Source organism: Ochotona curzoniae, unplaced genomic scaffold, assembly GCF_017591425.1.
Source record: "Ochotona curzoniae isolate NIBS_2020 unplaced genomic scaffold, NIBS_Ocur_1.0 contig_1274, whole genome shotgun sequence".
NCBI classification, from domain to species: domain Eukaryota; kingdom Metazoa; phylum Chordata; class Mammalia; order Lagomorpha; family Ochotonidae; genus Ochotona; species Ochotona curzoniae.
The window spans coordinates 29,374,130-29,389,889 of NW_024465023.1; the positions used below are offsets into that span (position 1 = coordinate 29,374,130).

Genomic DNA, 15,760 nt, shown 5'->3' on the forward strand with positions numbered 1-15,760 from the left:
AATAATCCAAATTCTTGGATTTCTGCATCCACGTGGCAGACCTGGAAGAAGCTCTGGGGTCCTGGCTTCAGCCTGGTCCAGCCCCAGCAATTGCAGTCATTTGAGAAATAAACCATTGGATAAAGATTCTCTTTTTATCTCTCCTCTTCTCTAACTTTCGTTTTCAAATAAGTAACCATTAACATCTCCCTTTCCCTCCCCCCCCAAAAAAAAATCAAAAGGAAGGCATGTCAACTCCTAAACTCTAAAGTAGTTTAATGTTGACTCATGATGACTAGGCTAGTAGATCCCTCCAAAATAATTTGTCTTATGTAATTGTTACTGGATTTAAACCCCAGGCATTAGCATGAAAACAAACAAGAAGAAATGCTGCTTAAGCTGTTTTAGATGGTGGTTTACAACACCCTTTTAGGCTATGAGACTACCTAAATAAGACAGTATCTCACTACTCCTGATTTCCATTTGACTCTACTTACTGTATTAAGAGAAACCCTGAAATACAGTCTTCTGCTTAAACATGGATGTTTAATTCTCTACTTTCTTCCAAAACTCCAGTGAAATAACAGTAAAGCAATAGCCAGCCTTTATCTACAAGAAATCCATTGGACACCTGAAACTGCAGATAGTACCAAACTCTATATGCACTTTGTTTTTTCTTAGATATATACATATCTGTGATATCATTTAATGTATACATTAAGACCAATAAGATTAGCTACAATAGAACTAGAATGGAATGGTTATAACAATGTATTGCAATGAAAGCTGTGTGAATAGGGTCTCATTATGTTAAAAGAGGCACTTTAGTACTCTTTGGCATTACTTCTCCTGTGCTTTGTTAGCATGCAATACCATGAATTTGATACCCGAATAACTATTAAGTAGCTGCCAGGCTGGTAGCATATAGAGCCCAGTTAAACTGGCAAAGGGTTGATTCATGTTCTGGGAAGGACAACACAATATTTCATCACTATACAAAATGTCATAAACTTTAAAACATATATTTCTGAAATTTCCCATCTAATATGATCAGGCTAAGATTGACTGTGGGTAATAGAAACTATGGGTGGATATGGGGACTACTCATGAAGTCAAAGAACAGGAAAGGGAATAATAACGGAAGGTGAGCAAGTTATGTATAACTAGCATGGCTTTTCCAAGAAAGCTCAAATCGGAGCCTAAGGAAGAAAGCCAATGAGAAGCAAGTAAATTCTTGCCATAGAACCTTTCCCAGTCAGTTTTTAATATCTTATTCTTAAATGAAAAAAGCAGCAAAGAATTCCCAGGCATTTGAATAAATTCCCTAAATATAGAAAACATCAAAATAAGCAGGAAAAAGTAAAAGGACAGAGGAGCAAAAGAACACTTAGGCACAGTAGAACACAGATCAACCTTATAATTTTAAAAAGACTTATTTATTTGTTTGACAGGTGGAATGACAGAGAGATTGACATACAGAGAGAGTTTCCATCCATTGGTTCATTCCACAGATAACTTTAACAAGGCCAGGGCTGGATCAGGCAGATTCCACAAGCCTGGAACTGCATTCGTGTGTCCCGTGTACATAGCAGGGTGCCAAGTATTTGGGCCATTCTTTCATGCTTTCTCAGCAGAGAGCTAAGAGCAGAGAGGCACAACTAGGTCACAAGTTGGCTACTCCAATACTGGATGCTGGCATCCCAAAAAACAGCCTAATATGCCGTGCCACAATGCAGGTCTGTATCCTTGTAATTTCCATCTAATGACACAGCACAGATAAGAAGCTTTAAATGGAATGAAATGGGGGAAAGAAGAAGAATTCTTGACAAGTAAACAAGGGGAAAAAAAGAAATGGAGACAGAGCTCATAGATAAAAAAACATCAGTTATAAAATATAGATCTTGCACGTATGGATACTGATCCAAAAAGCTTGCATAAACATTAAGCAACTAGAAATTTGAATTGACAAGATAAATGCCTGTTAATTTTATTGATATAATAGTAGAGCTTGCATTATTTTAGGACCCTGTCTTGAGAGATGTATACTAAAATATTCATGTCAGAAGTTATGCAAAGTCTAGGATTTGCCCCAGAATACCAAGAGGTAAAGGAGAATATAGTTGGGAAAAGGTTATGAGTTGATAAATATCGAGGCAGAGGAAAGGTATATGGAGCTAACTATATTTTTTTTCGTTCTTCCTTAAATGTTTGGCACTTTCTCATAATGAAGAAAAAGCGAATAATCAAAGAAAAAAATAAAACATGATGGTAAATAGGTTGATTTCGGGTGCCATTCCGCATCCCTGGGTACCAGGGCATTTGGGAAGCTGAGTGTGGCTTCTCCCCTTATCTCTCTCCCCCCCCCACCAGAAACAGGAAGAAGCAATAGCAAATTTAGAAACAATGATCACACCCACTTTTCCCTAGCCCTAGACCTTCCCACCCTGATCACTATGTAAACATCATCTAAAATAAAATTATATGCAAGTTTAAAAAAAAGACAGAAATATAAAGATTAAAAGAAGACAGAAGATGTATGTTTTTTTCCAGAAAGTAGAAAATAGAGAATACAGGAGACAGAAAAATAAAAATTAAATGATAATTTAGAGGGTCCAGTGTATCCAAAAATCACAAAAATGGAGAATAAATGACCAGAAAAAAGAAAGAAAGAAAATTCCAAAATGAAAGAAATGAGTTTCTACATTGAAATGGATTAATCTGTTTCTGGTTGAAGAAAAATGTTAATACACATGCGCGCGTGCGCACACACACACACACACGAGTACACAAAATACATTTCAGAACAACAAGACTATCTGAAAACTTTCCAAGAGGAAAGGCAGCTTAATTTGAAGGATCAGGAGTCAGAATGGCTGTATACTTCATCATTACAACCCAGGAAACTAGAAGACAGTGGAAGTAGATTAGAAACCAGAAGACAAAAGCAAATTTTTTCTGACCTGGAGTGTTATACCTCGCCAAACTATAGGCTTTGTGAGGGAGCTGGCATTGTGACATAGTAGGCAAAGCCACCACCTCCAACATTGGCATCCCATGTGAATGCTGGTTCAAATTCTGGCTGTTCAGCATCAATCAGTTCCATGCTAATGGCTTAGGGGAAAAGCAGCAGCTGACCCAACTTTTTGTGCCCCTGCCACTCAGATTGGAGACCCGGATGAAGCTCCTGGCTTTGTCCTAATACTTTTAAAACCAATACAACTGTTTAGCTATCCCCATTCTACTCCACGAAAAAACTCCTATTTCTTTCTGTTTTAATTGTTGACACAGTTATTTGAAATACTTTTATCAAAATGTATTTTGATTTATTCATCTGTTATTCCCACTAGATTTAATTTGTATTTATTGGAGAGGCAGAGAGGCAGGGTTGAGGGACAGGTAGAGCAAGTGCCCACCTGAGTGCCCTCGGCAGGAAGCTACTCTCATCTCTCCTCCTCCTCTTCCTTCTCTCCCTCTAAAATAGAAATTTTGGAGCATATCCATTCTTTACTATGTCTACCACATTTTATGGTTGCTTAATTGAATTGGGTTGATAGGATATTGAAACTTATTCTAGCTTTCTGCATTTTCATGTTTCATTAAGGTTTTTTTTTCTAGTTGTATGATTTTTTTTCCTTTACTCTCCACAAGTTTGGTTAAAACTCCTGTAAATGTGATGTTAAAGTCAGTATTCAATAGATTCTCCATATTTATCTTTAACTGAAAGCATTGATTTTTTTAAGTATACATTTTCATTTGATTGTAGAATGTAGTAAAGTATATTTATTTTGTAAATTCAAGAACAGTAAACAAAATGTTCACGTTTCTATACACATGAGAAAAGTTTTATTTCAAATAAACACTAAAAAGAATTTGTTTTAAAGATTGTCTTTGACAGACATTACAGTGTACCATGTGCTATAATCTTTTCTAGTTCGTGACCGTGTTCGGACAAAAATGGAACGTGATATCTTAGTAGAAGTGAATCATCCTTTTATTGTCAAGTTGCATTATGGTAAGTTATGAACCACCTGCCACTAAATCTTATCACCTTATCTCCTACTCCCAAGCACATTTGGACATACTAATGTATATAAGTACACATTTTTATATATTTATCAGATGCATAAAGTTATGGGAATTAAACTGTTACATCCTAGGTAAACTTTAGAAGTTTGCATTGTATTTATGCCATGTTTGTTTTAAACAATATACAGTTTGTAAGTAGCTGCCATAGGAATAGTCATTGCTTTTTAATAATAATGATAGTGTGCCAGCATTTTAGTTTGTGTATGTTAACCCAACCTAAAATCAAGAAAGATCTTTATTTTGAAAGTCCTAAAAACTATCTTTTTTCTAAAAGCCAGTAAAGACCTTGTGATTAAAGTGACTAAAGCCCTTGTGACCTTTATTGTGCTTAATTAAATTTAGCTAGCTCAAAAATTTCCATATGCTTGCAGGTATCATTGTTGTATTTTGTTTCATGGTTAAATAAATATTGCTCTGTTGCAGGTGTTTCTGACAGGCCATACTTAAAACTATTATTTTCTTGAGAGACTCTTAACCTATAGAAAAGCTAATGGGTCTATAATTTTTAAAAAAGAAACAACACTGAATTTCTACATGAAAAGCTAAGATAAATCAATGGTTTAAAGCAAAAATAAGTTTAAATCTATAATATGATAATTAATTTCTCAGAAATAATGACCATGTGTGAATTAATTGACCTTATATAAGCTCTTAAAAATAAATTATGGTGGATTAAATGGAACATTTCATTTCTTCATTCAGCTTTTCAAACTGAAGGGAAGTTGTATCTTATTTTGGACTTTCTCAGGGGAGGAGATTTGTTTACACGCTTATCCAAAGAGGTATGTAATTTCTGTTTTGTAATCTGTTTATACTCATCCTGTTTTTAGCTAATGTTTTATTATATTTCAATGTTAAGTTTATTGTATTCTCTATCAGTGTAAGATTCTTAATGTTGGAGAATCTGATCCAAAAAAGTTAATTTCCGACTTTTAAATTTTTTTTTTTCTGAAGACAGGCCTTTAAATTGGCAATCCTTGCACTAGCGCAGCTTTTTAAATAGTCTTCTGGGAAGCTTTAATATATTGGTAAGGTATATTTAAACAACTAGTCACAGAAATTCAGCAGTGTCACAACCTGAATGCAGTTCTTTCTTAAAATATTTGCCCCTATTGTGCTTAGTTAGCATTTAGTAATTGGCTGTATTTGAATAAATCAGTTTTACCAATTTCTTTGGTGAGTTGTGGCTAAAACTATTAATTAGCATATTTATAGATTTGTTGAATGCATAAATTCTAGAGAAGAACTTTAAATAGAAATAACAGGCACAAAAAATAAACTCAGAAAAAAATGCTGTTTCATTCCAGGTGATGTTCACAGAAGAAGATGTCAAATTCTACTTGGCTGAACTTGCACTTGCTTTAGACCATCTACATAGCCTGGGAATAATCTATAGAGACTTAAAGCCAGAAAAGTAAGAAATCAGGCTAATAAGCTGACTGTAGCATAATAATATAATTATTCTGAAGATCTTACAAAATAAAGCGACTTTATAGAACTTCCCTGAAATACTATGGGCGTATACTTCACATTCCTGCTAACACTGTGTATCCTGATAATTTAAAAATTTCACTCAATCTAAAAATATTATCTTGTCATTTCTGGTCTCTGATATTTCGTGAGGTTGAAATCCATGTTTAGTGGCAGTTCATTGTTGCTTTTCATTTACTTGAGTGGGAAAAAGCAGTAAAAAAAGAAAAAAAAGTGTCCCATCCATTGACTCACTTACTGCCTAAGTGCCTGCATTGGCCCTAGCTGGAACTGGGAACTGGGAATTCAATTCAGGCCTGCCACATGAGTGGTAATCCTAGCTGACAATTTGTATTTTTGTGTGAGTTCCTATGCTCAGTTTTCTTTTAGAGTGTCATTTTTCCTCATTGATTCATAAGAGAACTTTAAAAATTAAGAATTTTAACCATTTGACTTGTTACAAATCCATTCTCCCACTCTTTATTTTTAACTTCATGTTGTTTTATTCTACATAGTTTTTCCTCTTCTCTCACGTGTATCAGGCTTCCCTTTGTGATATCTATCATGACTTTCTTTTTTAAACATGTGTTTATTTTCTGAAAGTCAGAGTCACAGAGAAGAAACCTAGAACAATAAAGAAAGAGAAATCTTCCCTCTGCTGTTTCACTGTCCAGATATTTACAAGGCTAGGGATGGGCCAGGCTGAAACCGGAGCCAGGCGAGTCTTTGGGTCTCCCCCAATACTTGGACCATCTTCCACTGTGCTGCCAGGTCATCACCAGGGAGCTGGAGCAGAAGTGGTGCGGCTGGGACACAACCTGGTACCCTCATGGGATGCCATGATGTTGACCTCTCCATGTAATTTTAAATTTAAGCAACTTTCCCATTTTTTTATAGTAGTAGCTACGAAGAGGCTCACATTATTTACAAAGGGTTTTTTTCTTTCTTAAGAATATAAGCCAGAGCCTGGTTCTGTTAAGAATGTTTATAAACAGGGGCTGTCAATCTGACTCGACAGGTTATGCCACCTCCTATAAAGCCTGTATCCCCTAGGGTCACCTGTTTGAGTCTTGGCTGCTACACTTGGCAATCCAAGTCCTTGCTAATGTGCTTGGGAAGGCAGCAGAGGGTGGACTTACATGGGAGATCCGAGTGAAGCTCCTGGCTCCTGGCTCCTGGCTTTGTCCTGGTCCAGCCTCAACCACTGCAGGTATTTGGGGAGTGATGTAGCAGATGAGAAAGATCTGTTTATCTCCCTCCCCTTGCCCTGTAATTCAGCCTTTCAAATCAGTAAATAATTTGTAAAGTATTTATAAACAACTTTCTTGAGTTACTATTCACACACCATACAATTCATTTAAAATGTACAGTTCATTGGTTTTTAGTATATACTCAGAGTTGTACAGATACCGCCTTTATCAACAACTTTGAATATCATTTTCAAAGGTTACCTGCAAAATGCTTATTATCTATTACTTTGGGAAATAGAGGGAATGCTCCTTTGGGAACTCTTTTAAGTGATCTTTTAGAAATTGGTATGTTTTGGGCCCACCGCAATAGCCTACTGGCTAAGTCCTTACCTTACACATGCCAGGATCCCATATGGGCACTGGGACCTGCACCTGCATGGGAGACATGGAGGAAGCTCCTGGCTTAGGATCGACTCAGCTCTGACTGTTGCATCCACTTGGGGAGTGAACCAGTGGATGGAAGATTTTTCTGTCTCTCCTATCCGTGGATCTGCCTTTCCAACAAAAATACATAATTTTTAAAAAGAAATTATGTTTTTACATTTTTTTAATGTTTTGGCTTTCATGTTGTCTCATTCTTATTCCTGAAATAATTACTGAGTTATCTTCATCATTTCTCAACTTCTCACTGTCATGACACAAAATAAGGTTCCTGGTAAGAATAAATATTGAGGCAGATAGACCTTAGCAGAAAAGTGTGTTAGCACTTTATACCATTTGACTGAATATATTTATTATAGATCATTGTTTTAACATTATTAAATTGTTAAATTGCATATAAAGCACAGATTCTGTTACAAGACTTGAATAAGATAAATATAGGTAACATTGATTATGGTAAAATCTTTCACATGGATGTCTAGATGATATTAAATCAAATAGTATTTAAGTGCTAAGTGATACAAGTAAATACCATCACGTAGAACTTGGCAACAATTTAAATTTTTGTCCCCACTAATTCCTTTATGTTTCCTGTATCATAGTCCAACATCATCAGAATTCAGTTTTCAAAATAAGTACCTTGCTTTTAAAGATGTGAGTCATTCGACTCACACAGTTTTAGCTAGAGTTAAAAGGAAATGACTTCAGCCCCAGCTCAACAGTGAACCAGCAAGTGCAAGATCTCACACTCTGTCTCTCCCTCTTGGCCTCCCGGTGTCATGCTGCTTTTCAAATAAATATTGAAAACATATGTATGTGTATGTAATATCTGTGTGTGAATGTAAAAAGATTTATTACTTGATCTTGCAAGTCAAGACAGTAAAATACCCATTTAGAAATATTTTCTGGCTGACAACTTAGTGCTGAGTAACATTGGTCTCCTACAGCCAGTACCTGTATGTGGTTATCCCGTTAACTGTCTTTGCCGTGAACCAGAGAGCCAACTTGATGCCCTTTATTTCCCTTCTGTATTTTCTAAAATTGCAAATTGGTTTCCCTTTACCCTCCATTTATGCACATCTTGGACCCTCTTCTACATTTTGTGACCACTAAGAAACTTAGGCCAGTCTACAGAAAGACATTAAGGGTCAGCTTGAAAAAACATGTATATGCTGCTTGTTGCTTAGTTTCCAAATACCCTTGGAGATTTACAGTATTGCTTTTGGCATTTTTTTAAATAAATATGTGTCCAAAAATTTCCTCTCTTTTACCTTAATCTTCCTTCAATCCAAATCATACTAATTTTAGAATAAAAACAATGCTTAATGGATTTCAATTTTAGCTTCTAAAAATCTGAATTTAGTAGTTATTAGAACATTTTCTTTTTTTTCTTTCAGTATACTTCTTGATGAAGAAGGTCACATCAAGTTAACAGGTATAATTCTCATTAAATATTTTATCCTACTCTATAGTTTCCTTTTATGTTATAAATATTAAATAATGCATTAAAAACTTGGGTTTTTTTTAACTTGGGGATTTTTAGTAATTAATGTAACTGCTATAACTCATTTGAAAAGTCCTATGTATTTATGATTTAAATGTTTATTTGGACAGATTTTGGACTAAGTAAAGAGTCTATTGACCATGAAAAGAAGGCATATTCTTTTTGTGGAACTGTGGAATATATGGCTCCAGAAGTAGTTAACCGGCGTGGTCATACTCAGAGTGCTGACTGGTGGTCATTTGGTGTGTTAATGGTAAGATTTAAGCTTTGAGTTTTAGAGGCTTAGGACTTTTGTTGTTGTTGTTGTTAAATGAGAACCAGCAGCTACTTTTATGAGACAAGGTGATGATTTTATGTTCTGTAACTTATGTGTGATAAATAAGCAAGAAAAATTATGCAGTGTAGGATTCTGGAACCTGTCGATTGCTTTTCACCTTCAAAATTTGAAAAGGCAAAAACATGTTGCCTTAGATTTCCTGCTAATAGTAACAAAACAAAGCATTTCTGTTGATTACTCTTTGGATGAACCTACCTCAAGAATTTATAGTAAGTGACCCTTAAATAAGTTTGTATGAAATTGGCATGTCTGTCAAATTGTTAACCTATCTACACTTTATAGTTGCCGTTTAAATGTGATTAATTTATGCAGGCCTGCTTATACCTTAATTATCTTTTAGCAATTCTCAAAAAATTCAATGAGTATGGTGAAGATATAAAACACTTATTTTATTGTGTAACAATTTTGGAAGATTTAGTTAACGAAGAGGATGTGTATGTTTTTAATTTTCTAGCCTTGAAATTTCAGACATGGTGACTAATAACTATTTTGCCTTTGTGTAGTTTGAAATGCTCACTGGTACACTACCTTTCCAAGGAAAAGATCGAAAAGAAACAATGACTATGATTCTTAAGTAAGTACTTCCTAATGGAGATGGTTTGATATGATTGAAAATGCTTCAGGAGCAGTTGCTTGCCCTAGCAAGTGATGTACCACTTGATACACTCACATCACATACTGGCATGCCTGTGTTCAACACCTAACCGCTGATTGTGATTTCCCGCCCACTCAGCCTGGGCTGAGCTCCCTTCAGGCTGACAGGCATTGGGGGAGTTGACCATTAAATGAGGCAGGTGCTTGTGTGCTCTCTTCCCCCTTCCAGAAAATAATTTTTATAATAATAAACCCTTCACACTGAAAACTTGTATGTAATACTATTAGCAGTAGTATTAAGAAATTTTTGAGAAATTCATCAGCATTCCATAGTTTAGATACAAGGAGACTGCTTAGATTCAAAGTGCTCATTATATTATCTTCATGTTAGCAGTGACTGCTGAAGGCATTCATTATCTTTGAGACTTGGAATATGATAGGCATGCTTATTATACTGTCCATTGCCTGGGAGGTGTTAGCCAGTATGACAAAGCAGGCAAAAATATATATTTTTTAGGAGAATAAAAATTTATCATGACTTAGATACCATGACTACATGAAAATCCAGTCAACATATAAATTACTTGATGCTAAGTAAATGAAATTCTGTTTTATGTTGGTATGATAACAACACGCTGGAGATTTGTTCCCTGCCTCCCATGCAGAATTTTAGTCTCTAAAATCTCATAGTAATGGTACTAAGACATTAGAAACTTGCTCTTATCGTTTATAGGAAAGTTTTTGGGGAAGTGGTTGGATTGAATCGGTACATTGGAGTACAGTTCTCGTGACTGAATCCTATTGGCTTGATAGGGAGAACAAAAGGGACCACATAGAAACAGATGTGTGTTTTCTTTTTTTGTAAAGGTTTATTTATTTTTTTCTCAAAGTCAGATACACAGAGAGGAGGAGAGAAAAAGAGGAAGATCTTCTGTCCAATGATTCACTCCCCAAGTGATTGCAACAGCCAGTGCTGCACCAATCTGAAACCAGGAGCCAGGAGCCTCCTCCTGGTCTCCCTTGTGGGTACAGGATCCCAAGGCTTTGGGCCGTCCTCCGCTGCTTTCCCAGGCCACAAGCAGGGAGCTGGATGGGAAGTGGAGCTTCCAAGATGAGAACCGGCACCTATATGGGATCCTGGCACATACAAGGCGAGGACATTAGCTGCTGGGCCACCCCACCAAGCCCAGATGTGTGTGTGTTCTTGCTATGATACAATGCAGCCAAAAGTGTGTCCTGTTTAGAATGTACACCTCCAGAACTTTATGAAGAAAACAGGCCAGTATAACCACTTTTCTTCATAAAGCAGCCTACCTTGTGTGTTTCATGATAGTAATGAAAAGCTAATACACAGTGAAGATTGGCATTTTCTAAAAAGATACTGTTTACAAAATGTAAAAAAATTATTGGTGTGAGCATTTCTCCTAGCAGCTGACATACTCATTAGGATGCCTGTGTCCCCCAAGGAGGTGCCTGGCTTCAGTATTATGTAAGAGCCATGCTGTAAAGGTGTTGGTTTATACGTTAGTGTTACTCAGCAGAAATCAAATATAAGCAACATACTTAATTTTAGCTGCATTTTAAAAAGTAAAACTGATCTATTAAAAATAATTCTAGAAATAGTTCTATTTAACTCATCACATACAAGATTTTAATTAGATATTTAATGAACATTAAAAAGTTATTGCTGTACTGTAATTTTTTCCATGCACATTTGAAATTCTTTTCTCATTTTGCATTTAGCATTTGGACTGGCCACATTTCAAGGGCTCTGTGCCCCTATGTGGGAAATGCAAATCAAATAAAAATCCTAGCATGTTTTTGTGTGAAATTTAATAAAATAATATTAAAATGTAAACAATCATAAATAGCTTAAAATACTGTTAAGAAAACCAAGTAAAAAGGCCTGCTTTGCCACGTTATCAGTCTAACTCATGCAACTGTTAATTAGAATAATACGCACTGAAGCAAGTATGGAAAATAAACCTGTGTATTACAATAAAGAATACAGAAACAGACCTGTACGTGTATGGACACTTAGTTTATGACCATTGGGAGCTGCAGAGCAATAGAGAAAGAACAACGTTTTACAAATGAATCATGAAAAATATAGTCCTAAAGATAAAAATCAAAATACTTTCTAACATTCACACCATATGCAAAAATTATTTGCAATTATATTATAAATGTGTCTATATATATAAAAAGGCAAAGAAATTTTTAGAGAAGAATGTAGAAGAATGTCTTCATTACAGTAGGGTAAAAAAGTTGTCTTAGTATATAAAAAGCGCTAGCCATATATATTAGTACCACATTAAAATTAAGTGTTTACTATCAAAAGACTTCACTAAGAGCAGAAAATGTTAACAACACCTAAAAAAGGCTTATATAAGAGTATATCAATACTTCCATTCAATCAAGTTTGAAAAAGAGAGTTCAATAGAAACGTGCCAGACTTGGGGATCCCATAGAAGGATATTCAATTAATACTAAACTTTTATTAAAAAAAAAAAAAACCATGCCTTAGCATGAAATCAGAAAATGCAACTTTAAAATCCAGTGAGGTACCACTACATACTCACCAGACATCTCAAGTTGGGACAGTTGACAGGGGTGAGTGTTGTAGCACAGAAGCTGAAGCTGCCTATTGGGACTCCAGCATGCCATATCAAAGTACGCAGTTCAAGTTCTTCCTCCAAATACACCCTAGGAAGTATCAGGTGGTGGCTCAAGTGCTTGTGCCAATGGCACCCACTAGGGAGACCCAGATGGAGTTTCTGGTACTGGCTTTGGCTTGGCCCAGCCCTAGCTGTTAAGACAACTGGGACAAGGGATTGGGTGGAGGAAATGAACCAGCAAGTGGTAAGACCAGTGAATCTCTCACTCTGCCATTCTAGCATATGAAAACAAAAAAACAGGGCCCGGCATGGTGGCCCACCAACTAAAGTCCTCACCTTGAACGCGCCAGGATCCCATATGGGTACCGGTTCTAATCCCAGCAGCCCTACTTCCCATTCAGCTCCCTGCTTGTGGCCTGGGAAAGCAGTTGAGGGCAGCCCAAAGCCTGGGGACCCTGCAACTACATGGGAGACCAGGAGGAGGCTCCTGGATCCTGGCTTCAGATTGGTGTAGCACTGGCCGTTGCAATCACTTGGGGAGTGAATCAATAGACATAAGCTCTTCTTCTTTTTCCCTCCTTCTCTCTGTCCGACTTTGCAATAAAAATTTTAAACATCTTAAATAAATAAATAAATAAATAAACGTTTAGGAAAGTGGCAGTACAGGTTTTGGTGGACCATGGGACAGTAACATCTTCGCTACGTGGGTAGAAGAAATATAAATACTTGTAAGCCATTTTGTCATTTCAAGATAAAATATGTCTCATATGATAGTCCCCCTTTGCCATGATACTTGCACATCAGAAAAAGTCAACACAGGGGTGAGCATCTGGTGCATTGGTTAAGATGTTACATGTTCCTTGCGATGCCCCTATCCCATCTCAGAGTGATTACTTTCAAGCTCCAGCCCTGCTCCCATTTCCAGCTTTCTGCTAAAGCATGCCATTGGAAACAGCAGGAAGTGGCTTGTAGTATTAACTCTTGCCACCGTATGGTTGACTAAGCATGAGTTCCCAGCTCCTGGCTTCAGCTTGACACAGCTCTGGCTGTTGAGGCAATTTAAAGAGTGAGTCGGCAGATGGGAGCTCTCCTCTTCCCACCCCACCCTTCTCCCTTTAGGAAAAAGGCTATAGAAAAGCTTTAAAAACCACAAATGCAGAATCTGACTTTGTAGCATATTAAATTAAGCCTCCCATCTGCAACTCTGGAATCCTATATGGACCCCAGTTCGAATCCTGGCTGCTCCACTTCTGATCCAGCTCCCCGTTAACGTGCCTGGGAATATAAGCACAAATGCTTACAGCCCTGTACCCCTCTCGAAGAGCCGCATAAAGCTCCTGGCTTTAGCCTGTTCAGCCACATGCATTACCAGCATTGGGGGAGGAAACCAGCAGATGTAGGTGCCCTGTCACTCTTTCTCTCTCTCTCTCTCTCTCTCTCTCTCTCTCTCTCTCTCTCTTTCTCTCTCTCTCTCTCTCTTTCCATCTCTAGCTCTTCTTTTCAAATAAACAAATTTTGTAAAAAAGAAAAGCACAAAGCTCTTCATAGTAGCACTGTTTATAATAGCTAAAAAGAGAATCAACCAAAATAGTGCACAAAGTGATTGACTCATGAAATATTTTTTTCTTTTGTTACTAAGAATCTACAGGGATTAATGTTATTTGATATAATTTTAGAAAGCACTGCTCAAGTAAATAAATGTTCAACCTGTGGATTACATTTCAGTCCTATCATGATCTCCTATGTTATCATTCCCTTCCCACTTTGGCTGTATTATTTTCTGCGTTGGTCTCTTACTGAAGTAGAGTTATCTATATCTGCTTTCCTCCTAGCCACCAGGCTGTTGGTGTCTGCATCCTCAGCACTAAGTAGTGTAGGTGCTCAAGAACAACTCACTGAATATTAAGTGGGTCTATTTCTGAACTAAAACTCTCCAAGTCATTTTCCCCAGCTCTCTTATTACTGTCATGCTGAAAGGATCATTGGTTTCTTTAATTTGTAGGGTAGGAAAAAGAATAAAATTATATGTTACAGCAAAAATGGCCTTCAAGCTCATTCAAGCCATTGATTTTTAGACTGTGTGTCAGAGTCTTGGATGCTTCCAAAGCCTTCTCCCACCAGTTCTTCCTTGCAGGAACTGTGAAAGGAAATAGGAAAGCGAATTAGCAGATGAAGTACATGTTCTCTTAGCACATTGTTTAAATTGCCTTAGGAAAGGGATTCCAGGGCCCGGCGCCATGGCCTAGTGGCTAAGTTCTTGCCTTGAATGCGCCAGGATCCCATATGGGTGCCGGTTCTAATCCCGGCAGCTCCACTTCCCATCCAGCTCCCTGCTTGTGGCCTGGGAAAGCAGTCAAGGACAGCCCAAAGCCTGGGGACCCTGCACTCGTGTGGGAGACCCGGAAGAAGTTCCTGGATCCTGGCTTTGGATCGGCATAGCATCGGCCATTGCAATCACTTGGGGAGTGAATCATTGGACAGAAGATCTTCCTCTTTGCCTCTCCTCCTCTCTGTATATCTGACTTTCTAATAAATAAATAAATCTTAAAAAAAGGGGGGGGGAAGGATTCCAGGGATACAGTTTAGGAGTCATTAGCCTAGCATCCAATCCCATTATGAAAAAAATGGCAACAGACCAAGAAGGATTGGTTTTCCAAAGATCATGGAGTTCTAGGTAATAGAACTAAGCTAACACTCAAATGTTCTTACTCTAACCGTAGTGCTCTTTGGAGAAAACTGAAAGATGAAAAACATTCATTTGAAGATTTTGGATTGAAATTCTGTGTTCAGACAAAAACCTATAGTGCAATGTCCATAGCAGCTTTATTTGTGATAGCTCATAGCTACACACAATTCAGATACCCTTTAATAGGTACAATTTTGAATATGGCATATGCAGTGAAGAACCTATATGCGTGTGATACAAATGACTTGGAACTGGGGGCTTGCATTATATAATGTGCTGAGCTGCCACCTGTGACACCAATATTCCATATGAACACCAAGTCCTAACTACCCCATTGGCAATCCACCTCCTTGATGATGTGCCTGTTAAGGCCGTGAAAGATGGCCCACATTGCTGGGCTCCTGGCTTTATCCAGGACCAGCTCTGTTCATTGTGGCCATCTGGGGAGTCAACCAACACATGGGGGGTTGAGCCCTGTCTCTCCTTCTTGCTTTACTCTTTCAGATAAATACATGTATAAATCTTGGGGGTTTTTTTAAGGCTTGGAACTAAATACAAACAAATGCAGATACAACTGGGACTTTGTACAGTTATCTCAAAATTAAAAGTCTTAAAAATTAAAAGTAAAAATGCACAGACCTCCCAAAAATAACATTTTGTTTATGGATTTGTTATTTAGAGCCAAACTTGGAATGCCACAGTTTTTGAGTCCTGAAGCACAGAGTCTTTTACGAATGCTTTTCAAACGAAATCCAGCCAACAGATTAGGTAAATCTTTTGATTACATTTTTATTTTGTGCTTTTGATGTTTTTGTTGAAGCATGGGAAATAGATATTTGTTTTTCTGCTGATTGT

General features: G+C 37.2%; 1 protein-coding gene across 3 annotated transcripts in view; it reads left to right on the plus strand.

The window, feature by feature from the left end:
* The window catches only part of RPS6KA3 (ribosomal protein S6 kinase A3), a 100,242-nt gene that overhangs the window by 61,494 nt on the left and 22,988 nt on the right, over positions 1 to 15,760 (plus strand). For all 3 annotated transcript variants that reach the window (XM_041000427.1, XM_041000417.1, XM_041000408.1), the window contains 7 exons: positions 3,911 to 3,991; positions 4,768 to 4,847; positions 5,373 to 5,479; positions 8,564 to 8,601; positions 8,781 to 8,923; positions 9,511 to 9,581; positions 15,585 to 15,673. In XM_041000427.1, the coding sequence (XP_040856361.1) occupies positions 3,911 to 3,991; positions 4,768 to 4,847; positions 5,373 to 5,479; positions 8,564 to 8,601; positions 8,781 to 8,923; positions 9,511 to 9,581; positions 15,585 to 15,673 (609 nt within the window). The remainder of the gene's footprint in view (positions 1 to 3,910; positions 3,992 to 4,767; positions 4,848 to 5,372; positions 5,480 to 8,563; positions 8,602 to 8,780; positions 8,924 to 9,510; positions 9,582 to 15,584; positions 15,674 to 15,760) is intronic.